This window comes from Armigeres subalbatus, chromosome 2 (assembly GCF_024139115.2).
Source record: "Armigeres subalbatus isolate Guangzhou_Male chromosome 2, GZ_Asu_2, whole genome shotgun sequence".
In the NCBI taxonomy this organism is placed as follows: Eukaryota; Metazoa; Arthropoda; class Insecta; order Diptera; family Culicidae; genus Armigeres; species Armigeres subalbatus.
The window spans coordinates 413,762,272-413,786,146 of NC_085140.1; the positions used below are offsets into that span (position 1 = coordinate 413,762,272).

At 40.4% G+C, this 23,875-nt stretch overlaps 2 protein-coding genes across 5 annotated transcripts in view; one reads left to right on the forward strand and one right to left on the reverse strand.

The window, feature by feature from the left end:
- LOC134213383 (uncharacterized) overlaps positions 1-23,875 on the reverse strand; it is a 558,528-nt gene that overhangs the window by 99,207 nt on the left and 435,446 nt on the right. For all 4 annotated transcript variants that reach the window (XM_062692395.1, XM_062692396.1, XM_062692397.1 and 1 more), the window contains one exon: positions 9,499-9,591. In XM_062692395.1, coding sequence (XP_062548379.1) covers positions 9,499-9,591 — 93 coding nt within the window. The remainder of the gene's footprint in view (positions 1-9,498; positions 9,592-23,875) is intronic.
- Positions 1,278-3,248, forward strand: LOC134213385 (1,5-anhydro-D-fructose reductase-like). Its single transcript, XM_062692399.1, has 5 exons — positions 1,278-1,398; positions 1,496-1,660; positions 1,728-1,895; positions 1,957-2,490; positions 2,641-3,248. The coding sequence occupies exons 2-5, from the start codon at positions 1,586-1,588 to the stop codon at positions 2,833-2,835; spliced, it is 972 nt and encodes a 323-aa protein (XP_062548383.1). The 5' UTR covers positions 1,278-1,398; positions 1,496-1,585; the 3' UTR covers positions 2,836-3,248.

A 23,875-nucleotide genomic window follows, 5' to 3' on the forward strand; every position in this document is an offset into this window, starting at 1 on the left:
GCAAGGTACAATCATCCTTTATCACACCAAACCATTAAATCATCGACAAATCAGCGCATTTCGGTACAATAATAAAAAGAAAACATCGACAAAGAGAAATCGATCTAGCTACGCCACTATGAAGCTAAGCGCGAGAAATCAAAAACAATAGAAAGTAATTGAACCGTAACAAGTTTTACCAAAATGTGATTTTTATATATTCTAAATTCTCGTCCAAAAATACGTATTCCGGCAAACAAATATGAAAAAAATTATTTGTTCAGGAATGTATGAAATTTTCTCGTTTGTTTGAGAAACTACATATGTACACGCACTTTGAAGAGCAATTATGAAGTACTGTTTACAGTTTTCGCACTGGAAGTGCCCCAGAGTGTTGAGTTTTGCCAAAAACTATTGATCTGTATCGAAGAAATCGAAAGATTCAGTGCCAATTTGTTTAAAAACAGTGTTTTGTTGTTTTTTCGATAATGTGTAGAATGCAGTTTCACAAACAAATGATTTAATTAAAAACTGGGTTTTGTTTCAATGCGATTCTCACATACCTATTTCATCAGCTCTGTACACAGTTTTTTGGTCAAAGTTTCTTGGATTTATTACAAACTGGTCTCAATACCATTGAAAATATTGTAGCACTTGAGATTGACGCTGCAAACAAGAACAAATCTCTCGCATGTTTTTTTCCTCTATAATGGGTATAAAAATATTAATTTGGTTTAGATAGAAATGAGCCAGCCTTGGGCTGAAATTCTCTTCAAAATAAGAAAAAAAAAGTTCAGGCTATCTTTTTTTCAATGAAATTACTTTATTTATTAAAACATGGGGTGAAAACTTCAGCTTGCCCACTACAATTTGAAATGTATCTCATATTCTCATGTAGCAAAACTGTATTGGATGAAAGACTTCAAATCAGTCGAAACGTTTACAACACAGTGTTAATAACGTTAGTATGTCATATGGTTGATACATTTACAATAAGAGCTCATTTCCAAAATAAAAAACGATTTGGTGTTTATGACAATTTTTTTCCTGATAACCACAGTGGAAAAATAGCATCATGAATGGAAGCACGTGATAGATAACAATGATCACGAGCTGCTAGCATTACTAATCATGAACGCCGCGCCAGCTAGTCTAAAGGTTCCTTCAAAAGCGAGCGTCAGTAGTCGTCATGATTTTATCGCTGAATGTACTGTGTGATGCCGCTATTCCTACCCGCAGCGATTATTCTCGTGCTGACGAGGAACAACAACATTGCGACGACTTCTGCCACCCTTCGCTGTCGCATCGTTTTGAGAGAAGCTTAACCCACTCTTTTCGCCAAATTTCACTATTGATAAGTCTGATTATGTAGTAACTTTCCTAAACATAACGGAAAAAAATGCGAATTCTTATCTGACGGTAAGTTTCCAAGAAGCGTTGATAAGAGCATTAGGCTCTGTTTTATTCCAAGCAAATTGCCTGTCCATAACAATAACAATTGCCAATCGATGAGTAGATTTGTCCAGCTTGCTTTCGTTGAGTGGATACAATCCCATTGAATGCAGTTCCCGTTGGACCGTCTGCCGTGCATAGCCTCTTCTGCGAAATGTGGGCCTTAATGCCTCGGGTGAGGTTTTACAATGGTTTTGAGGTACCACTCGTTGGATTGGGGACGTACCTGGTAAGAGAGCACCTATTCGAATTGTCTGTTGACGCTGACGACCTCTGTTGCATATTTCGATGTTTAGACCAGAGGCGAGGAAGGAGTCAAGTCCATCAAACAGGCAATCGACATCGGCTACCGGCACATTGACACCGCGTACAGGTATGGCAATGAGCGTGAGGTAGGTCGAGCAGTGAATGAAAAAATAAGCGAAGGATTTATCACCCGAGAGGATTTGTTTGTAACGACAAAGGTACTTTTAGTGGTCAATGTGTTGACTATTCCATCTTGAATGATTCATGAGTGCTTTCTAGCTATGGAATTCGTTCCATGCACCTGAACACGTGGCCGAAGCCTTCCATCGTTCGTTGAACAATTTGAAAATGGATTATGTTGACCTGTATTTGATGCACATGCCGATGGGATTGGCATTTCGTGGATTCCAAGAGCAAGATCTCATCACCTATGACAGCACCGGTAAAGTGGCATTTTCGGAGGTCGATTTTTGTGACACTTGGAGAGCGATGGAAGAGCTTGTTCGTGGTGGCAAAGTACGCAGTATCGGAGTTTCAAATTTCAATTGTGAACAATTGAGCCTTCTACTATCGGTAGCAAGCATCAAACCTGTTACCAATCAGGTGGAATGCAATCCCGGCTTCACACAGAAGCCTCTAATTCAGTTTTGTCAGCGCCATGATATCACAGTAACAGCATTCAGTCCCATGGGTCGAGCAGATAGGAGCGATTCGTCCTGCCGAGTGACGGCAGATGTTCTACAGCATCCGAAGGTCGCCGCTATCGGTGCGAAATATGGCAAGACACCGGGGCAAATTGTGCTTCGCTACCTGGTAAATATTTACTCTGTGATTTATGCTTTTCGATTCAGTGGCGCCATCACTGGCACACCTGACACCCATCAATTATTGTCGTGCCGGCTCAGTGTGATAGAGTTCTAATCTCGAGTGCTGCCGTAAATTATATTTACCACCCCTTTCCAGATTGACATTGGCACGATACCAATCCCGAAACCGTCGAACCGCGCGGAGATGGTGCAGAATATTGACGTGTTTGACTTCGCGCTGACAACCGATGAGATTGCTCTAATGGACCGGTTCGAAGGGGGCAAGAGGGCAGTACCGTTGAAATATTACAGTCATCATCGATATTATCCGTTCAAGTGTGGGGAGATATAATCGGATTAGTGTACAATTAGTGGTTGAGTCAGGAATACTATTTATGAAGTAGCCATGCGCAATAAGAGATAACTGTGTAATAAACACATACAATTAATGAAATAACAATCGCTTTGAAATTTAGTTATCGCATCATTGAAAATAAGGCGGGTTATCGCAATGCAGTATCATCAACCAAACTAGTGACTCGTGTCCGGCACGGCTCGGAAACCGGACCTCCCTTTTAAGGGGCTTTTGAAATGCCTCCAAAATGTTATGATGAATTCGATGAAAATAAGTATCATCTGTTGGGTTAGAAATTTGGGAATTTGGCGACCCAGCTGATAACTAAGAAAAACAAATGGGAATGGTATATTCCTTTGATTTATATTACGAATATTTGAGCACTATTTCGCATCGATGGTCTTTACGACACATGTATAAAGGGTTCCACAGTCACATAGAACTACTGCGTTGTATCGAATTGTACGTTTTATCGAAGCATGAATATGGTGATTATTATTATTATTACTATTATTATTATTTATTCAGGCTTCCGAGCCTCTTGAAAGGAGGCTTCCGAGCCTCTTGAAAGGAGGCTTCCGAGACTCTTGAAAGGAGGCTTCCGAGCCTCTTGAAAAGAGGCTTCCGAGCCTCTTGAAAAGAGGCTTCCGAGCCTCTTGAAAGGAGGCTTCCGAGCCTCTTGAAAGGAGGCTTCCGAGCCTCTTGAAAGGAGGCTTGAGGCCTCTTGAAAGGAGGCTTCTGAGCCTCTTGAAAGGAGGCTTGGAGCCTCTTGAAAGGAGGCTTCTGAGCCTCTTGAAAGGAGGCTTCTGAGCCTCTTGAAAGGAGGCTTCTGAGCCTCTTGAAGGAAGCTTCCAAGCCTCTTGAAAGGAGGCTTCTGAGCCTCTTGAAAGGAGGCTTCTGAGCCTCTTGAAAGGAGGCCTGAGCCTCTTGAAAGGAGGCTTCCTGAGGCCTCTTGAAAGGAGGCTTCTGAGCCTCTTGAAAGGAGGCTTCTGAGCCTCTTGAAAAAGGCTTCCAGGCCTCTTGAAAGGAGGGTTCTGAGCCTCTTGAAAGGAGGCTTTGAGCCTCTTGAAGGAGGCTCTGAGCCTCTTGAAAGGAGGCTTCGAGCCTCTTGAAAGGAGGCTTCCAGGCCTCTTGAAAGGAGGCTTCTGAGCCTCTTGAAAGGAGGCTTCTGAGCCTCTTGAAAGGAGGCTTCTGAGCCTCTTGAAAGGAGGCTTCTGAGCCTCTTGAAAGGAGGCTTCCTGAGCCTCTTGAAAGGAGGCCTGAGGCCTCTTGAAAGGAGGCTTCTGAGCCTCTTGAAAGGAGGCTTCTGAGCCTCTTGAAAGGAGGCTTGAGCCTCTTGAAAGGAGGCCTGAGCCTCTTGAAAGGAGGCTTGAGCCTCCTGAAAGAAGGCTTCTGAGCCTCTTGAAAGGAGGCTTCTGAGCCTCTTGAAAGGAGGCTTGAGCCTCTTGAAAGGAGGCTTCCAGGCCTCTTGAAAGGAGGCTTCTGAGCCTCTTGAAAGGAGGCCTGAGCCTCTTGAAAGGAGGCTTCTGAGCCTCTTGAAAGGAGGCTTCTGAGCCTCTTGAAAGGAGGCTTCCAGGCCTCTTGAAAGGAGGCTTCTGAGCCTCTTGAAAGGAGGCTTCTGAGCCTCTTGAAAGGAGGCTTCTGAGCCTCTTGAAAGGAGGCTTCCTGAGCCTCTTGAAAGGAGGCCTGAGGCCTCTTGAAAGGAGGCTTGAGCCTCTTGAAAGGAGGCTTCCTGAGCCTCTTGAATGGAGGCTTCCAGGCCTCTTGAATGGAGGCTTCTGAGCCTCTTGAAAGGAGGCTTCTGAGCCTCTTGAAAGGAGGCTTCTGAGCCTCTTGAAAGGAGGCTTCGAGCCTATTGAAAGGAGGCTTCCTGAGCCTCTTGAAAGGAGGCTTCTGAGCCTCTTGAAAGGAGGCTTCTGAGGCCTCTTGAAAGGAGGCTTCTGAGGCCTCTTGAAAGGAGGCTTCTGAGCTCTTGAAAGGAGGCTTCTGAGCCTCTTGAAAGGAGGCTTCTGAGCCTCTTGAAAGATGGCTTCTGAGCCTCTTGAAAGATGGCTTCCAGGCCTCTTGAAATGAGGCTTCTGAGCCTCTTGAAAGGAGGCTTCTGAGCCTCTTGAAAGGAGGCTTGAGGCCTCTTGAAAGGAGGCTTCTGAGCCTTTGAAAGGAGGCACTGAGCCTCTTGAAAGGAGGCTTCTGAGCCTCTTGAAAGGAGGCTTCTGAGCCTCTTGAAAGGAGGCTTCCTGAGCCTCTTGAAAGGAGGCTGAGCCTCTTGAAAGGAGGCTTGAGGCCTCTTGAAAGGAGGCTTCTGAGCCTCTTGAAAGGAGGCTTCTGAGCCTCTTGAAAGGAGGCTTCTGAGCCTCTTGAAAGGAGGCTTGAGGCCCTCTTGAAAGGAGGCTTTGAGCCTCTTGAAAGGAGGCTTCTGAGCCTCTTGAAAGGAGGCTTCTGAGCCTCTTGAAAGGAGGCTTCTGAGCCTCTTGAAAGGAGGCTTCTGAGCCTCTTGAAAGGAGGCTTCTGAGCCTCTTGAAAGGAGGCTTCTGAGCCTCTTGAAAGGAGGCCTGAGCCTCTTGAAAGGAGGCTTGAGGCCTCTTGAAAGGAGGCTTCTGAGCCTCTTGAAAGGAGGCTGAGCCTCTTGAAAGGAGGCTTCTGAGCCTCTTGAAGGAGGCTTCTGAGCCTCTTGAAAGGAGGCTTCTGAGCCTCTTGAAGGAGGCTCTGAGCCTCTTGAAAGGAGGCTTCTGAGCCTCTTGAAAGGAGGCTCTGAGCCTCTTGAAAGGAGGCCTGAGCCTCTTGAAAGGAGGCTTCTGAGCCTCTTGAAAGGAGGCTTCTGAGCCTCTTGAAGGCGGCTTCCTGAGCCTCTTGAAGGCGGCTTCCTGAGCCTCTTGAAAGGAGGCTTCTGAGCCTCTTGAAAGGAGGCTTCCGAGCCTCTTGAAAGGAGGCTGAGCCTCTTGAAAGGAGGCTCTGAGCCTCTTGAAAGGAGGCTTCTGAGCCTCTTGAAAGGAGGCTTCTGAGCCTCCTGAAAGGAGGCTTCTGAGCCTCTTGAAAGGAGGCTTCCTGAGCCTCTTGAAAGGAGGCCTGAGCCTCTTGAAAGGAGGCTTCCTGAGCCTCTTGAAAGGAGGCTTCCGAGCCTCTTGAAAGGAGGCTTCCGAGCCTCTTGAAAGGAGGCTTCCGAGCCTCTTGAAAGGAGGCTTCCGAGCCTCTTGAAAGGAGGCTTCCGAGGCTTTGCGATGGAAATTTCTTCAAAAATTGATTTAGAAATTCATTCTGAAATTCATTAAGAAATTCCTACCGATATTCCTTCATAAATTCTTTTGGGATATTCATAAATTTTTTTTTTAAATGGGACTGTACAAACTCGTCTTATGAAAAATGAAGGCAATAAATAATGTTGACGCGAGAAGTCAATCCTACATTAAATGAAATAAAATTTACAGATAAGCGCATGATATTACGTCTCATATTGACGTCTCTAACCGCTAAATAAATGAAAGTTAGAGTACAGCAGAGGGTTCGAAGGCATTTACATTCTAGAGAATGTGTTTCACGTTTCATGAGGAACTAATTTAGATGAAATGAAACCCTTTTACCAGAAAATTCAAAAATATTCAATAATGGCCGCACAATAATGGCATTCTAGCCAAATGTAACAAATATTTTAAGTATCTCATTTTCTTATGAGCACAATTACCGTATCCGTATGTTTCTTAGTTGTTACTCTGTGATTAATCAGGAGGGTCAAGTAGGAAGATGGATAGGAGAAAGGGCCGTTTGGCCGAAAACAATTCAGCCGAATGCCATTCGGCGGAAGGCCACTAGGCCGAAAGTTGTTTGGCTGAATAGACCATTAGGCCGAAAGGGTCATACAACCGAATAGGTCATTTGAGCGAATAGCTCATTCGACCGAATATGTCAATTAGCCAAATAGGTAATTTGACGTCTCACTTTTCATTTCATTCTCACTACTGCGAAAAGCGAAAAATGAGAAGCTAGAAATGATGCGTGAGAAGAAATGCATCTCTCTTACTCTTCTTCCTAATCGTTTATTCAGCCTAGTGGCATTCGACCAAATGGCTTTCGGTTGAATGAGCTTTGACCAAACGACTCTTTCCCGTTATATCTTATCCTCTTAAAAATAGAAAATCAATACTTTAAGCATTCATAGGCTTCTATTAAAAAGCAAATGTTTAGCCCAGTCTTGTTGTATGCTATGCTTTCATGGACTAGTTGTTGTTATGCTAGTAAAAAGGCAAAATTTTGTAAACTGATCCTGAACTGCCCTACCTGAAATAGAATGCCAATAAACTTTATAGAATTTCCAAAACTTTGACTTCAGCTAACTATAGTAAACAAACATTAGTTTTAGAGTTTTTGTAACACCCTCAATTAAAATGTAATAAAAAAATATACTTTAGCAAATAAGTATGACACTGTTGAACAAATGTGAAACAACTTATCGAAGAAAAATCAAATACTGGTGGTGATATTTCTCATCTAATACATTACAAGGGGACGTCAAATATGACAAAATGCAACAAATAAAGTCAAATCAGAGGTTGTTAACATGAGCATTGAGTAAACAGCTCACGGGAACCTCAGGGAGCACATTCACATTCTTCATGTGATAAAATAGAGCATAGTCGATTAATCAAAAAGGGGATTTCTCAAGCTGCTCTCCGTGGACCGATTTGATGTTCTTGATATAACATTTGATTTATCATGGTCATGACTGTCACGGATATTGTTGTGCGAATACGAAATGACAGAACAAAAAAAAGATGGAGCATTCAACAAAAGCAACGAAGAGTACTAGTTTTGAATATTTATGCATTTAGATTGGATTACTCTCTACCTGAGCTGGCGCTGCCCTTGAATCCTTTCAAAAGAGTCAACTAGCTCGAGTAGAGAAATGAATAAACCATGAACGGAAAAAGGGGATGCGGATGTTCCCTACTTTACAACCAATCTGGAAGTGACATTTTGAACCGGAAACGTCGCATGAAATCATAAATTTATGGAGCCTGACAACAGTCTCTCTCAGAAATAATGAACTGTATACTACTCCATCAAGCTGCTACCTTTGACTAATTTAAATGCTTTTATGGGGAAAGTTCAACACCGATAGTTAATTGAATTTGAATATAATAACCCACTGGAGGGATAAACAAATCGAAAACCCCAATGAAATATTAATTTCATTTAAAACTGACCGGGCCCATTAAAGCCCATTGATGGGAACCAAGCGAAATCAATTAACAGTAAATCATATCATCCGATGGTCTTCTGTTTTACGGACCCGGTTGTGATCAAACTCCAGCTGTCTTATATCATAAGTATGCTATAGCAAGCCTCACAACATAGACCCGTTTTGTGCTCACCAAAAGTTTCCTGAACCCAGAAAAATCGATTTTCGTTGATTCGCATTTTCACTATTAATGAGAAAAACCAGACCGACGATGTCATTCCAGGCCACTCACCCTCACACGTTATAGACGTGACGTCTGCTTTTAGAGTCCCAGTCTCAGGCTGCTGCTGGTGGGCGATGACACAACTTCTCTTTTCGTCGGAATGCCCGCACATCGCTTTGCTTATGAACTAATGTAGGCTTAGCAGCAAAAGCTCGTCCCATTCTCACCCCACCTCATAAATACTTTGACGGGCGTGGTTGGGTGGGTGGCCTCTTGCCTTGTCGTCATCCCCGGTTAGCCGGCAATCAATTTCTCAACTCCTGCAATTTATCTTGGGATCTTCCCGTCCAGATGGCTCATCTCACATAACATCTCTCTTCCAGCACGTACTGGAACGGGTAGGTGCTTTGCTTTATCTCGCTGTAGAAGGACCATGTTAGCTGGCAAGGGTATGTTGAATGGATCGGAATCAAGTGAAGTCCAAATATGACTGGGCGCTGTCGAGCTGACTGTGTAGACAAAGTCATTGGTAGATGATTATGGTAGACCAGCTTGAAACAAGTTATGGCATCTTAGTGCTTGATGAGTTTTGTAGCAATGTAGTTACAAAGGGATGAGCTGTTATAACTTGTGCCAATTATTTATGGGTTTGGAAGACATTTTCAGAGATTATTCTGCGAACACGGGAATTGATGGAATTGTATGGGACGTTCCGATTGTTATGATTTAAAAACTGCACATATGAAAAGTAGATGATCCTTTTGATTGTGAAATGTATTGACAGCTGAAGTTAGATTTTTTTGGTAGTATTGAAGTATTTAGGTAGATAATTATGTACAATTTCTTGATTTTTGTGATTTCTTGATTGATTCTTTATCTTAAACCCCGAATCGATCGAAGTTATTTCGTGGTTTTCGATCGTGCGCAAGGTGTGAATAAAGTTAATTCGGGGTTAAATAAACGTATTTTTTTGGTGAATTTTATGCATTGTAAAAGAACGAAAATCTGATAAAACGATTTCTCTCAAAGGTGTATTTTAGCTTAATCTACAGCAGAATCACTTTTATTGATGCATCACATCGAACCAGACCCTAACAACGCAAACTGAAAGTGAAAATTGTACAAAGGCAAGCAATTACAGAAGCGGCGTTGCATTCTATATTGACCTGCCACAACCAACCATAAGATACTCTCTCACACAATATGGGGCAAACAGAAAAACATCCGGAGCTTACATCACAAAGGAATAGGGTAGGGAACAAACCTCGGAGGTCCACCTGCGATGCCATCGATAAGGCCAACGTTCGGTGGTGGTGGCGGCGGTGGAAGATCCGTGTGCGCTGGGCATCGGTACAGTCTGCCGGAGCGGGCCACAGCACCAGCCGGGCGTGCGAGGACATCAAATTGATTTTCGCACGAACGATGAGAATGGCGACAAATATCCGCCGTCGTCGTTTCGGAGGTCGGTTGTTCGGTAGCCGGCCAACAGATAATGGTGCACACCACATAGACACACACACATTTCGGGAATAACGGCAATAAAAGACGGAAAAGAAATGGAACGAGAAAATGAGAGTTGTTTTCCCATAAGATGGAATTTGATTACTTTTTATCGTTTGCACACTCGCAAGATAGTTATTGTCGTTATTTCAGCGTGATGCTGAGTGGCATCGTTCAATGTAATGGGCTGTGCTTTGTTTTAATAATCGGTATTATGCATTTAATGTAATAATTAAAACATCTATGAAGGGATAGTGAAGGACAGATAGTGAAGCACATTATTTGCGGAAGGAATTGTAAAGAAGACTAATTCTATGGCAAATAGCTATAAGAGATCATAATTATTTGATTTATATACAAGTAACTAAATCAGATTCAAGTGCTACAAGGAGTCACATTTTATTTAATTAGATAAACTAATTTCTAGTGTTGGAGTATATGTACAAATCCGTGAGTAATTTCATATAAAGCCAGCTATAAGTTAAATATTCTGATCCATAATTGCCAAGTCGTTTTCTCGGGTGATCGATATCCAGAAAATAGATAAGAAACTTTGATTGAAATTATTTGAATAACTGTAAAACTTCCTAACAATGACCGCTTTAAAGTTTCGATATTAAACTTGTGGATTCGAGCTGATGATTTGAAACAATGCTGAAAAGAAGTTGATGAGCATTAATTTTTTAAATACTCGATGCACAATTACGAATTCAAACAATATAGTATAGTTGACTAAATTGTAAATATCCATTCAAATACTCCAAGCAGTATCAATGGAATACTCATTAAAAATGCCTTAAAACTTGCAAATACATTCCACTGAACCCCGGTCTACGATAAATTTATCATCATAAAATAGTCATTGGGTTGAATTTAAGCATTCAACGCAAAACTTGTTTTCAAAATATGATATGACAGAATGTGTCATTCAGCGATTACACGTTTCAGTCTGTCTGCGTACATTTGCAGGCTGTCAACCATCAGTACCACAATCCTGTCCACCTGTTTCATGTGCTCAAATCATCAATCATGCAACACACAAATTATGGCACCCGCACCAACAGGCAGAATGAAAAGCACAATGCGAACGATTACAATAGTACAACATCAATTATTATTGAACCACTAACATAACAACCATCATCACCATGATGCCTTTGGTCCCACTATAATGGTTGGGCCGATCCTGTAGGGCCCATTCATTGGGTCGAGCTTTGCTATTACACGTTGAATTGGGTCTGCAAAAAGCGGCGGGACGGTGTGTACCCCGCACAAAAGAGCTGACTGAATCGTTTGATTAAATTTTCATTGAAGCTTTCAATGAGCCGTTTACATTTTTTCTGCTGGCGGAAGTGGTTGAAATGGAAGCGTATAAAAGTTGTAAACATGCTGTAAAAGTTTTCGTGTTTGAAAGTACCGCTGCTAAGAGTGCGGTGAAAAAACAAGATACAGAAGGGCCTGTTTGAAGAGTATCGAAACCATTTTTGCTTGTAAAGTTTACAGCTACGAGCAGGTTTTCAATTCCAACTTTTGAAGCCAAACACTGACTTTAATGCTGTTCAACTGTTTGTCTCCGACGTTTAAGTTTTGAAAGAGTTGTGATAGCAATAATCAAGCTAGGGGCGTTGCGTGAACCATATAAAGTGATTTCTAGTAATAAATGTTTTATGTATATGCCTGAAATACAGATATGTTTATAAAAAAAGGGGCACATAGTTATGCCGATAAAGGATAGCTTGAAGCTTGAGTATAAACATGCCCAACAGAGTTGTATCGAAAGGCTCGAGCTAATTATGAAAAATGCAGTATCACTAGTCACTACTAAGTGAAATAATTTGGGTATTTATTTCTCTAGTTGAATTATTTTGTCCTTATTTCTCTTGCAGTTTACTTTTACAGATTTCTAAAAAGTATTGAAAAATTGAAGTTCCTTCGTATGCCCAAGGAGAAAGACCAAAAACAAATTTTAGAATCCCATTTTTCTCATAACTTTGGATTTTTTTTCGCTATACACAAATTTTACCTCTTCTTCATTTTTTTTACTTTTTTGTCAAGAGATGGAACAATTTTTGTTTTATTTCTTACGCCCTCCGTGAAACAGTTTTGGATACATTTAAAATAACCTGTTTCGAGCTTTTTCTGTTCCTCCTTATTTGATACTTTTCATAAATTGTTGCGGAGGATTGGTCATTTAACTTGATGGTGTCCCCGAATCAGCTTAAGCAGTGACAACCAGAACGTTGTTCGAATCGATTTAATAGCCAAACTCATTGGCACAACGGTAAAAGCTTTGCAATGTTTAGACCACAGACAGAAACCAGAAGACGCTTAAACATATTGCTGCCATTATGCTTATTTTAATAGCAACATCTTCCTATCGTGTACCAACTCAAACATGTATACCTATTGAGGATTTGAAATTAATTTCACATCTGGTATGGGTACTTTAATGTGTTTGTTTTGATGAACCCGTAGGGGTTGGTGAGTCAATTGCTGGTGGCATAAAACATCCCAAGCATGTTATGGCATCCCTCCCCACCATTTGCAATCTTCCATTCAAGAACGATTCCTCTACAATGATGACATTGTTCCAGTCCAAACATTAAACGAAACAATGGACCACCCCGTCGGGGACAACTTTGCAGTCACAATTACAGTAGCTCTCGTGCTCTCCCACTAAGGCACGGTCGTAATCATCAAATGTGCTCAAACGACCACACTCAGTCCAGAGTCCCCAACATGTCAACCCTTCTTCGAGTGCCCCTACTCGGAGTCGTTCAATATTTACGCGCTGTCAAACAGTGCGACTTTTGGAGAGCATCCATCGGAGACAACTAACCCGCGATGGAGGACATATATTCAACATCAACCATTTTCGTAAAACGTAAGCAAGCGAGAAGAATCAGTAAGACGATGTTGATTTTGTTTAACCGCTTCGATTGATGATTATTTTGAGTTGTTTCGAGAGAGCGACTTTTACGCAATGGAATTTCCAGTTATTGATTTGGTTGCTAGTTTGGTGATGTGTTTGCTTTCATACTCGTGTAATTCAACTCATATTAAAAGCACATACGCCCATCACTCTCATCGACCGTTTTCTTGACTTTAGGTACATTCTTAGTTGTTGAAACATTGGCCCATTCTCACTCTCATTTGACCCATCGTCAAACCCGATGACGATAAAGTATATTCTTTTTAAAGACAAAATTTGCATATCCCAAACACAACCGCCGTAAAAATCGCAAACATTTTGCTTGGGTTTTTGGCATAAGTTCTAAATTCTGGAATTCAAATCTGACACTACGAACTCTTAAGGATTCCAGACAAAATTTCTTTATTGTTTTGAACGGAATTTCTTTTGAAATTGAATACGGAATTCTTTCAGGTTTCTTGATGAAATTCCTTCGAAGTTCTAAACGATTTTTTCTAGGGATTCGAGACGAAATTTCTTTAGGGTCAGACATAATTGCATTGAGATGTGAGGCGCAAATATTACTAGATGCCAGACGAATTTTTTTCGGGATTCCAGCCAGAACTCCTTTAACCATTGAAACAGAATGTTTTTTGGACTTGCCTGGAGATTCAAAACGGAATTCCTTCGATATCAGAAACGAAACTCCTTTTCAGGTATTCGAAACGAAATTCCTCACGAACTGGAAACGGAAATCCCTAGGGATTTCAAATAGCATTTCAAAAGGAATTGCTACGGTATTCGAACCAATTTCTTCTTGGGGAGTTTGAGCGAAAATCGCTTGAAATGTAAAACAGGATACATAACATATGATTACGGCTTATACACCAAAACGGAGATTTTTTATTTTCTAGCATACACGATACCATCGTAAATGATTCTTCATGCACCACTCCGTTCTTGATATTTCTTGAAAAACACATGTATTGCTATTTTGAGTGAACGTCTCATGGGCTGTAGGTCGAAGGATATAAGGTCGAAGGTCAAAAGGTCGAAAGGACAAAAGGTCGAATGGTAAAAAGGTCGAAGGGACAAAGGGTCGAAACAAAAAAACTGCAGTTGTCATAAGACGAGTTTGTACAATCCCATTGAATTCCACCACTTAGGGGTCATCCACAAATTACGTAAGGGTTTATTTGCCATTTTTTGTACCCCCCTCCCTCCCTTGTAAGGCATCATAAGATTTTCAAAGACCCCCCTCCCCTCCCTAACATCTTAGTAAGATTTCATTTTTTTTTTCATTAAAATTATTCAAAGTTGCTTGTGAAATGTTCTTAAAGCAGTTTATGTTTTTATTGAAACTTTGAATACAAAAGAAAGTTGAATAGAAAATAATAAATCAATTTTGGCGCAAACGAATCAGCAGAACCATCAATTTATGTGCTCTTACGATTCAGCAAACATAAATGATTATCAGCTGCTGTGAACTCATTTGTTACCCAGGCTTCGACGGCTTGAACCTCAGCAAAATAATCGTCCATTGATTGTTGCGTTGAGTTGCGTTGTCGGTATCAACATCCTCTTCATCCATCCAGTCAACATCTTCAGCTCCTGTGTAATCGTCACGGATCACACACAGCAATTCTTTACATCGGCGAGCTGCTACTCGCACGGGACGAACTTTACCAGATTGTTTGTTGCACGAAGATCCATGAACCGATTTAGTGTGTATTGTGTATACCAGCAGCTTTCATCGATGCCAAATACAAACCACAAGTCTTACAGGTTCTTTGCTTGATTTCATTACGAAGCGAAGGGCAGTACATGTCGTATGGTACATTAACCATGTCAGAATCAACAGGTATAGGTACACCCAATGCAAGACGCTGGAACAGAGGCAAAAACCGATCTGTCTGTTTTACATCACCTGGTCTTGGTACCATGATACCCACACTAGATTGTCTCAATGGGCAAGGTGGTGGAAGGAACCTGTTCGGTAAAACATGGAGATAGCTACTTCGGAATGGCTTGCAGCATCCCGTATTTTCACATTTAACGATTTGCAAGGCATATTGAGATTCGCGTACATGGTCCACTCATGATCTGGCAAGCTAGGAGGATCACATGCTTTCCTTGGTTCTTTATATTCGGCTACAACTGGGAATCCATCAATGACCAATGCACTCCATAGTTGACCCAATGGTTCACCCGCTGCTGTGAAGTTTTTCTTTTCGAGTTCTCCATCTATGGTTTTACCTCTTTCATCAAGATGGGTTCCATATGAATCTGCAGGCAGGATCACTCCAGCTAGTTGGGAGCTGAGGGGCGCCATTTTCCGCTCTACGCGATTGAACGCGCTTCTTCCAGGCGTATTGGTCATCACAAGCAATGCATCAAGGTCATACCGAAGAAAGTGTTGCAGAGATAACATGACTGGTCTTACAAATCCATCTTCAATTTTCATGAAACTTTGAAAAGCTTCAACATCCATCAAAGTATCTAAATCATCCGAATGCGTTGCGGCATTGGAAGCAGCATGCTTGAGGCTTCTAATAGCAATATACGTTGGCCCTGAATAAGTCATGGCTTCTGGATGGCTCCACCCCACTACCCCGAATGACAGTACCCCGAACGCCATTACCCCAAGGGCCACTACCCCGAATGGGACAGTACTCCGAAAACCATCACCCCGAATGGGATACTACCCCGAAATCTACTACCCCGAAAGACAATTACCCCGAAAACGTTTCGAATATGTAGTATTCTATTATTATGTTTAACACCAACAGATATCAATGAATCGCAAAATGACAATCTTTAAAAAAAAATATAGATACTTAGATAAATGCATTACATATTCTGTTTAACCAACAGTTTTGATTTTTTTTTCTAATTAGTTTTAACTGTAATTTCTGTCATTATGATCTTGAAAAGTACTAATTCTACGAAATGAGATGAGGAGTAAAAGAGCCTTTCCATAGAATGCGTTTTTCCGGTATAAGGCGAACAGAGGAGATGATGCCTTCTTTAAATGAGGCACATAGATGAAATAATACATTCTTTAAACAAACGGGTTTGCCCGGTATAAGGCAGTCAGCGGAGATTATGCCTTTTTTAAATGGACGCGTTTGCTCGGTATAATGCACATAGAGGAAATAATTCATTCTTAAAATGAACGCGTTTGCCCGATATGAGGCAGACAGATGAGAATATACCTTCTTTATGAACGTGGTTATACCGAGATAAGGGACACAGAGGAAATAATGCCTTTTTAAAAGTAACGCGCCTGCCCGTTAGATACCGAACAGAGATGACGCCTTGTTAAAGTCAACACAACTTACCGAAGACAAACAAAAACTCCCCCCCTCTCTCACTCTTCTTTTACTTCTCTTCTTTTCTCTCTCTTTAACTCACTCACTCATTCTTACTTATCCACTCACTCTTACTCACTCACTCACTCTTGCTCGCTGGCTTACTCTTACGCTCATTCATACCACTCCACTCAATTTTACTCATGCACTCACTTTTACTCACTGACTCACTCGCTCTATCTTACTCACTCACTCACTCTTACTCACTCACTCACTTTTATTCACTTACACACTCTCACTCACTCACTTTTACTCACTCATACATTCTCTATTACTCATTCACTTACTCTTACTCACTCATTAAATTTTACTCACTCACTCTTACTCGCTCACTCTTACTCACTCATTCACCCACTCGTCGATTCTGAGATTTAGACCACGCTTCATCCAGAATCCCTTTGCTTTACAACAGCGACCAAGGAACAACTTCAACCTTGTTGCCCTTGTAGTCATGCTGACGTGGATCGCAATGGATAAATCAAAAAGCAAAATCTGCCGTTATGAAACGAACAGATCGAGCCACCGTAGACATGTTCTGTCCAAACAACACGAATAGAAATATGTGTATACAGTGCCGCCGTTGTTTTGATGCGGTGAGTGCAAAATGAGTTACCTTGATTGATCCATTGCCTCCAACTCTCTGCATTGTGCATGAGAACGTGCTGCATAATCTTCCCCTACCTTTCAGGACTCTTGAAGGGTGCCATACGAAGTGGAACGGGATATTACAGAGTGAGAATACTTAGTTTTGTACTGCATTGAAACAGTTTCAGTTTCAATTATTGCTCATTGCTCATATAGTCATATATGCTCGGAATTATGAATAAACTTTTATTGAGTAACATTTTTTTCATTGAAATGAAGTATAAACTTGAAATAATAATTAATTCGGGGTACTGGCTCATTCGGGGTAGTGTCCCATTAGGGGTAACGGCATTCGGGGTAGTGACTCATTCGGGGTTGTGGCGTTCGGGGTAGTGGCCTTCGGGGTAATGGAATTATGGGTAATGGAATTATGGGTAGTGTCGTAGAGTCCTTCTGGATAGCCTTGTCCATGTGGTTTAATTACAATCGCACTGTAGACGGAAGGTGTAAGTTTGTGTTTTGGGGCTACTACCCAGTCATGGTCATGGTACTCAAGGTGCATAAGTAGAGGTGACTGTTTGTGTGCCGCTGTGAGTCCAATCGGGACTTTAGCTTTGTCGTCCTGACTGATAAAGATAACCTGATCGCCACCCAGCAGTGAGGCAATGGATTCAATATTTCGAATTGTTGAGACGCAGAACGTACTAGGGGCCATCCAGAAACCACGTGGTAATATTTTTGAAGATTTTCAACCCCCCCTCCCCCCATGTGGTTTATCGTGGTCATTTGGCAGACCCCACTCCCCCCCTATGACCACGTGGTTTTTTTCAAGGTTTTGGTTTTCGGAAAACATCCAGAATTTGGGGATAAATTTCGTTCGACGAAAAAACTCCTGCCAATAATAGAGCAAAACCTGCCAAAGCCGTCTGTTCCCCTAATTTAAATTTTTATATATATTCTTATCTTACGTAAGATTTTAACAAATCCCCCCTCGCTCCATCGTAAGCAAATGTAAGAAAACTTGTAAACCCCCCTCCCCCCCTATTCCCTTACATAATTTGTGGATGACCCCTTAATTGAATCTTGACAGATACGTATTACGTTAAACCGTATTACGTAATATACGTAAAAGTTCAAAATAATTTTCTTAACAAAAAACTGCGTCAAAAGGTCGAAGGATGAAAGGTCTTTCTTTTTTCTTCCTTTTTATTTCTTCTTCCTTTTTCTTTGTATTCTTCTCCTTTTTCCTTCTCACTTAATATATTTCCTTCCTTTAATTCTTTTTCCTCTTTTCTTCTTTCTTCCTTCTTCCTGCCAAACTTCATCTTATTTATTTCTAACTTCTTTCTTTTTTCCTTTTACTTCCTTCTTTGCTAACCTACTTGCTAACCTCTTTTTTACTTCTTTTTTTTTTCTTTTTTTTCTCTTTCTTTCTTCTTTCTTCCTTTGTTTCCTGTTTTTCTTCCTTCTTTCTTTTTACTTTCTTCCTTTTTTTCTTTCTTTACTCTTTCTTTTTTGCTTCTCTTCCATTTTTATTCCTTCTTTCATACTTCTTTCTTTCTTTCTTCTCTCTTCCTTCCGTTTTTCTTCTTTATTTTTTTCTACTTTTTGTCCTTCTTTCTTTTTTTTTCTTTTATCCTTTTTTCTTTTTACCTAATTTATTTTTTCCTTCTTTCTTTTTTCTTCCTTCCTTCCTTATTTCTTTCTTTGTTTTTCTTTCTGCCTTTCTTCCGTTTTTCTCCTTTCTTTTTTCTCCTTTCTTTCTTCCGTCTTTATTCCTTCTCTCCACCTTCTTTCTTCCTCCCTTTTCCTTCTTTTTTCCTTTTTTCTTCCTACTTTCTTTCTTCTTTTTTTCTCCTTTCTTCCTTCATTATCTCTTCTTTATTTCTTCTTTCTTCTTGTTTCCTGTTCTACTTCATACTTTCGTTTTTTTCTTCTTTCTTTTCTTCTTTTTTTCCTTCTTTCATCCTTCTTTCATTCTTCTCTCTTCCTTCTTTCTTCCTTTTTCCTTTTTTCCTTCTTTCATCCTTCTTTCTTCCTTCATTCTCTCTTATTTCTCTCTTCTTTGTTCCCTATTTCTTCCATCTTTCTTCTTTATTTCTTCTTTCTTCCCTGTTTCTTCTTTCATTCTTCCTTCTTTCTTCCTTCTTTCTTCCTTATTTCTTCTTCTTTGTTCCTTATTTCTTCCATCTTTCTTCTCTTTTCCTATTATCTGATTCCTCCTTCTTTCTCTTGCTTTGCTTCATTGTGTCTTCTCTCTTTCTTCTTCTTTCTTTCTTTCTTCCTTCTTCTATTTTCCTTTTTTTTTCTTCTTTCTTCCTTCTTCCTTCTTTTTTCCTTCTTCTTTCTTTCTTTGTTCTTGATGCCTCATCTGTTCTTTTTCTTTCTTACTATCCAGCTTTTTACGCTAGCCATAAATAAACTGTGATTATAAATTTTTGACGTCTGCTGTGTACAAATTTTATAGTAGTGTCCAAGTAGCCTTGAAATCCGTACACAAACATAAAAAATGTCAAAAGTTTTCCTTTTCACATGTTGTCATATCTCATTTAATTATCCTATTCTACTCCAGCTAAAGTGATTTCTGGACGGGAGAAAAATGTTTTCATGCCTCTAAGAGCACAGCCAAGGATTATACGATTCAATATCCGTATTGTAACGTATTTTTATAATTTCGTCAATCATAGATCCATGGCCGCGGAGCTCTTTCAATATAGGAATTGAGAAAAAATTTAAATAAGGTTTAATACTACGATACGTTTTTTACTAATTTGTTTATTCAGGTAAAAAAAGGTCAAACTGTCCACTTGCATTTGTTGGTGAATACTTCTTATGTTGCAGATAATAAATAAAGACCGAAACATCTTTGTGCTTTCTATGTTGATAATTAATGTACTACCCGATTAGCTAGTCTTTTAGTTTTAGAACAAACTTCTTTGAATCCGACCAGAGCCGCGAAGACAAAAACACCAGGATTCTGCAGAATTCTCGCAGATACAATGAACCTAAACATCATCTATCCATCGATCTCAAACCCTCGGCTCAAGTATGTACTAATTTCCAAACCTTTCACAAACCAACACGAGTGAAGGCATCGATGGGCCGTTATGTGCGAGAGTCATGGAAAGACGATGGACTTCGTGGCATTGCATTAAATTCACTTGATGATTTTGACTGTTTGGGTTAAGCACTAGAGATAGCTAAATCTCCTGTCCATTGCATTAGAGGGAGTAACACGATAAGCAGCGTTTGACACGATTCTCATGAGGTCCACTCTGCCACTCCAAAGATATCGATCCAACTGCACACAATTATGAGAAGGTAGAAGACGGATCAGATCAGTCATCAACGCGTCAAAAACATAGCACAAGAGAAGGCTTGAAACATTCCCGTATTCCCGTAGATCAAGGTCTAATCAATACCATACCAATGCCATGAATATGTTCAAAGGTGGCGATATCCGTCTATGATTAGTTCGTGAGAACTTCAAATAGGTTCATCTAAAATAAAGAAATTAATAAACACAACTTATCCAAATTTGGAAATCAAATGTTACAATTCGAAATCTCAATATAAACAATTCAAGAGAAATCTTTCGACAAGCAAACTGTTTCGCATATTCCCTAAGTAACCCATAGGCAACTAGGATCACGCCATAAAAACTGTACATGGCAAACGTCAAAATGTTTACCACAGTTCATCCATAGCTACAATAAAAAGCTGGATATATATTTCCTCCTTTCTTTTTTCTTTCTTTTCACTTCTTATTTAAATCTCACTTCTTATTTCTCCGGTCCTCAGTTCTCACATCACGTTTCTCACTTTTCACTTTTTACTTCTTATTTCTTCCTTTACACTTCTCACTTCGCACTTCTCATTTATCTATGCTCACTACTTCCATCTGGCATCTCACTTGTTACTAGTCACAGCTCCCATCTCATTTCTTGTCTTTTTGTTCTTTCGACCTTTTGACCTTCGACGTTATGACACATATTCGACCTTTTGTCCTTTCGACCTTTTGTTCTTTCGACCTTTTGACCCTTCGACCTTTTGTCCTTTCGACCTTTTGTCCTTCAACCTTTTGATCTTCGACCTTTTGACACAGATTCGTCTCATGAACCGTTTGCACCAAAGTGGCTTTCAAGTCCAGCGCCCTTAACTACCAGTTGCAGTGTTCTGCTCGGTTTTAGGGCCGTTCACTTTAAGTTTTTTTAATTAAAAAATCTGGTTTCCATCTCAACCGAATGACTTGGTTTTAGGTACCATTCTGACTCAAATCCCGGACATGACTCATATTCTGAACACTAGCACTAGTTTCGCACTGAGGATCAATATAACAAACGAATTCAAGCTCCTGTGGAGAAAATTGCACGAATAAAGTCAAAATGGGCATTTAAAAGCTGGTGTTCGAAATTTGAGTCATGTTCGGTATTTGAGTCAAAACGGTACATGGCTTCATATGTTAATGAAAAGTATAAGCTTCCGAATGTATGTGACTAATGCGATGTATAAGTTTTTTCTTATACATGTCATTAAGCGCCTGCTTTGGCAAAAAAGTATTAGAAATATTAATAATAAACAACATTAAATTTTTTTACGTGTAGCATTTGTTGATTTCTAGTTGTCGCAATAGGGTTTTATCGACTCGCGCTTTTTTGTCGGACTCGACAACACGACTATCCCTTCTCCGCCAGCAATGAATGCCTCGACCAGGATGCATTTATTGGGGGGTGTTCTGACTTGTCAATATCCCCTACTCAGCCATCTTGGATTTTTGTATGGAATTTATGCTCGTTTGTATACGTTTTGCACTGAAAATGTATGTCCCCCCCCCCCGCGCGCTGGTTATTCCCATCTACTGACAAAGTCATATAACCTGTACATAAAAAAATCTTGGCCTCGACACTCCAACTAACAGTGGACGGAGATTCTGCCAAAGGTCCATGGCTCGTATTGCTCCACCAGTGATGGCTCGCTGCTCTAACTCATATGCACCGTCCGTAGCCAGAACAGATATTATTTGCAAGGTCCGATGCGTATCGTCTCGTATATTTCGTAAAATCGCTAAATCGTGGTACACGCACTCACCAGTAACAAACACGATAGCTTGTGGGCTTCATGACCGTGCGGTTAGCGACGTCAATCGACTAGACACATGTGCTATGGAGTATGGGTTCGATTCCCGCCCCGGTAAGGAGGAAAGATTTCGTGATCGAAAAAATCTCCACTGGTCCACTGGGTGTTGTATGTCCTGTCGTTGTATCATGCTAGGTGTTAAGTGTTCAGTCTGTACGACCTTTGGTCGAAGACGGTGTTCCTGTCTTTTTTGATAGACAATAGATTGAAATGTAAACATTAAGGCTCAATAATTCCCTGATGTTCGGGTTTGCAGAAATCGCTCTCAATAGATAATAAACAACGAAAAAGAGAGGCAAAAACTGTTCCGAATCATAACAAGCCATGGTAACAAATTTATCAAACTTGTATACAAGTGCAAGAAAACATAATCGGATGAGAAGCCCCAACAGAAAAAAGGTGTTTTGGCTTTGTTTTCGCTCATTTTGTGTTGGTTACTGCACAGCTGTGTAGAACAAGTTGAAAATCATCATCAAAGCTAGTGATGTATATGTATACAGAGATGATAAGTGAGAGACTGCCTGTTGTTTAAACTTCATCTGAAAACAATAGGAGCGCATCAAAATCGTGCTTATACTTTCTGGAACACCCTATACTTAATCAACACAAGATCGTATATGATGCGGTATGAGATGCTAAAGTGGAGGCGATATAGGAACTTCCTCATACAACATGTTCCTCATAGTACATGTGTACTGTTTTAGCATCTTATGTTGCATCATATGCGATTTTGTGATGACTGAGTAGGATTCTTCAGGATAGTATTTTAGGTAAATATTTTTTTGAATTGGCAATCCAGAAAAAAATCCCTGATTTCTGATGGAATTGTCATGGGTTCTCTACGCATTTTTTCCGAAATTTCAGATGGAATATCGTTTGTCAATCGAATATCCTTTGAGATTATTAGCGGAATTTTTGACGTAGGACTTACGTCTTTCTTTACTATACTGGGAGTCATTTGAATTTTTGGAAATCGAGAACGTTACGCTGGAAGAAAAGATTTCGAACTTTACTAGCGCCTTTATCTTTCGATGGATTTTGATGATTTACATATCAATGGGTTCAGACACTCTCCAGCAATTTTCAATTTGATTATTAACGATAAACTATTGAAAATTTCAATTCTTTTCAAAGCCAATACAAATTTGATATATGACCAATCCCGTATATCCCTAACACGGACATCAGAATGATGTAAGTCACGGTCCACCGCAAGATTTTTTTGCCTGCCGTGTGCGAGTCATTCCAGTTTATGACAACAGCGCGTACTGATGTGCTTTTTGCTCGCGCATTGTTGTGTCTTTCCTCGTTCGTCGCTGTGTTTACGTACACAGCATGTAGTCGCTAGCGGGAGAGCTGCCGGTGGGTGACATAAGTACTTAGGAGAGACCCCATCCGGTTTCTCGGTCACACTGAGTGGTCAAAGATGTCTCCAGCTGCGGCGTGGCCCAAATATGCACGTTGGACAGCAGCAAAGCATTCCTCCGTGCAGATGGTAATAGAACTGGAGGACGCCCCGATGAAGAAAATTAGAAGAAAAACAGTGAGTACAGAAATATTGTTGGATAGCAAGACAAAAAGCTAGAGCTAGGATATAGAGACGATATGAAGTTGGTATTCGAAGAGAACACAATTTTTCATGGCCCGGTCGGCCAAACGACATGCACAGCCGTTTTACCCTTTCGACAAAATTACATTTCGGTCAAATGACATATGACGACAAAATTGTCGGCCATATGACTTATTCGGTCATATTTAGTACTTGATCAGCAAAATAGCTTCTTCGGCCAACTAGTTTACGACCTAATAATAATTTGTAAATAGATGACTTTTGGTCTAACGTTTTATTCGGCCAAGTGGCTTCCGACCCTTCTCCAACTCATACACAGATAAAAATTGAGCAAATACAGCAATTGACCGATAGTTTTACTTAGAAAAATCTACTGTTGCAACAAGACTGATGCCGAAACATCTTCGTGAGATAAAAAGCACAGCATCTTTTCTAAAATGCAGAGAGAATCACATTAATGAAATTGCAGTTTTTAAAAGTAAAGATTTTAACACAAGTACATCCAGGAAACGACTAAATGGAAATGGAACATGTTGAGCAATGCACTTTTGAACTGGTGTACATGGTG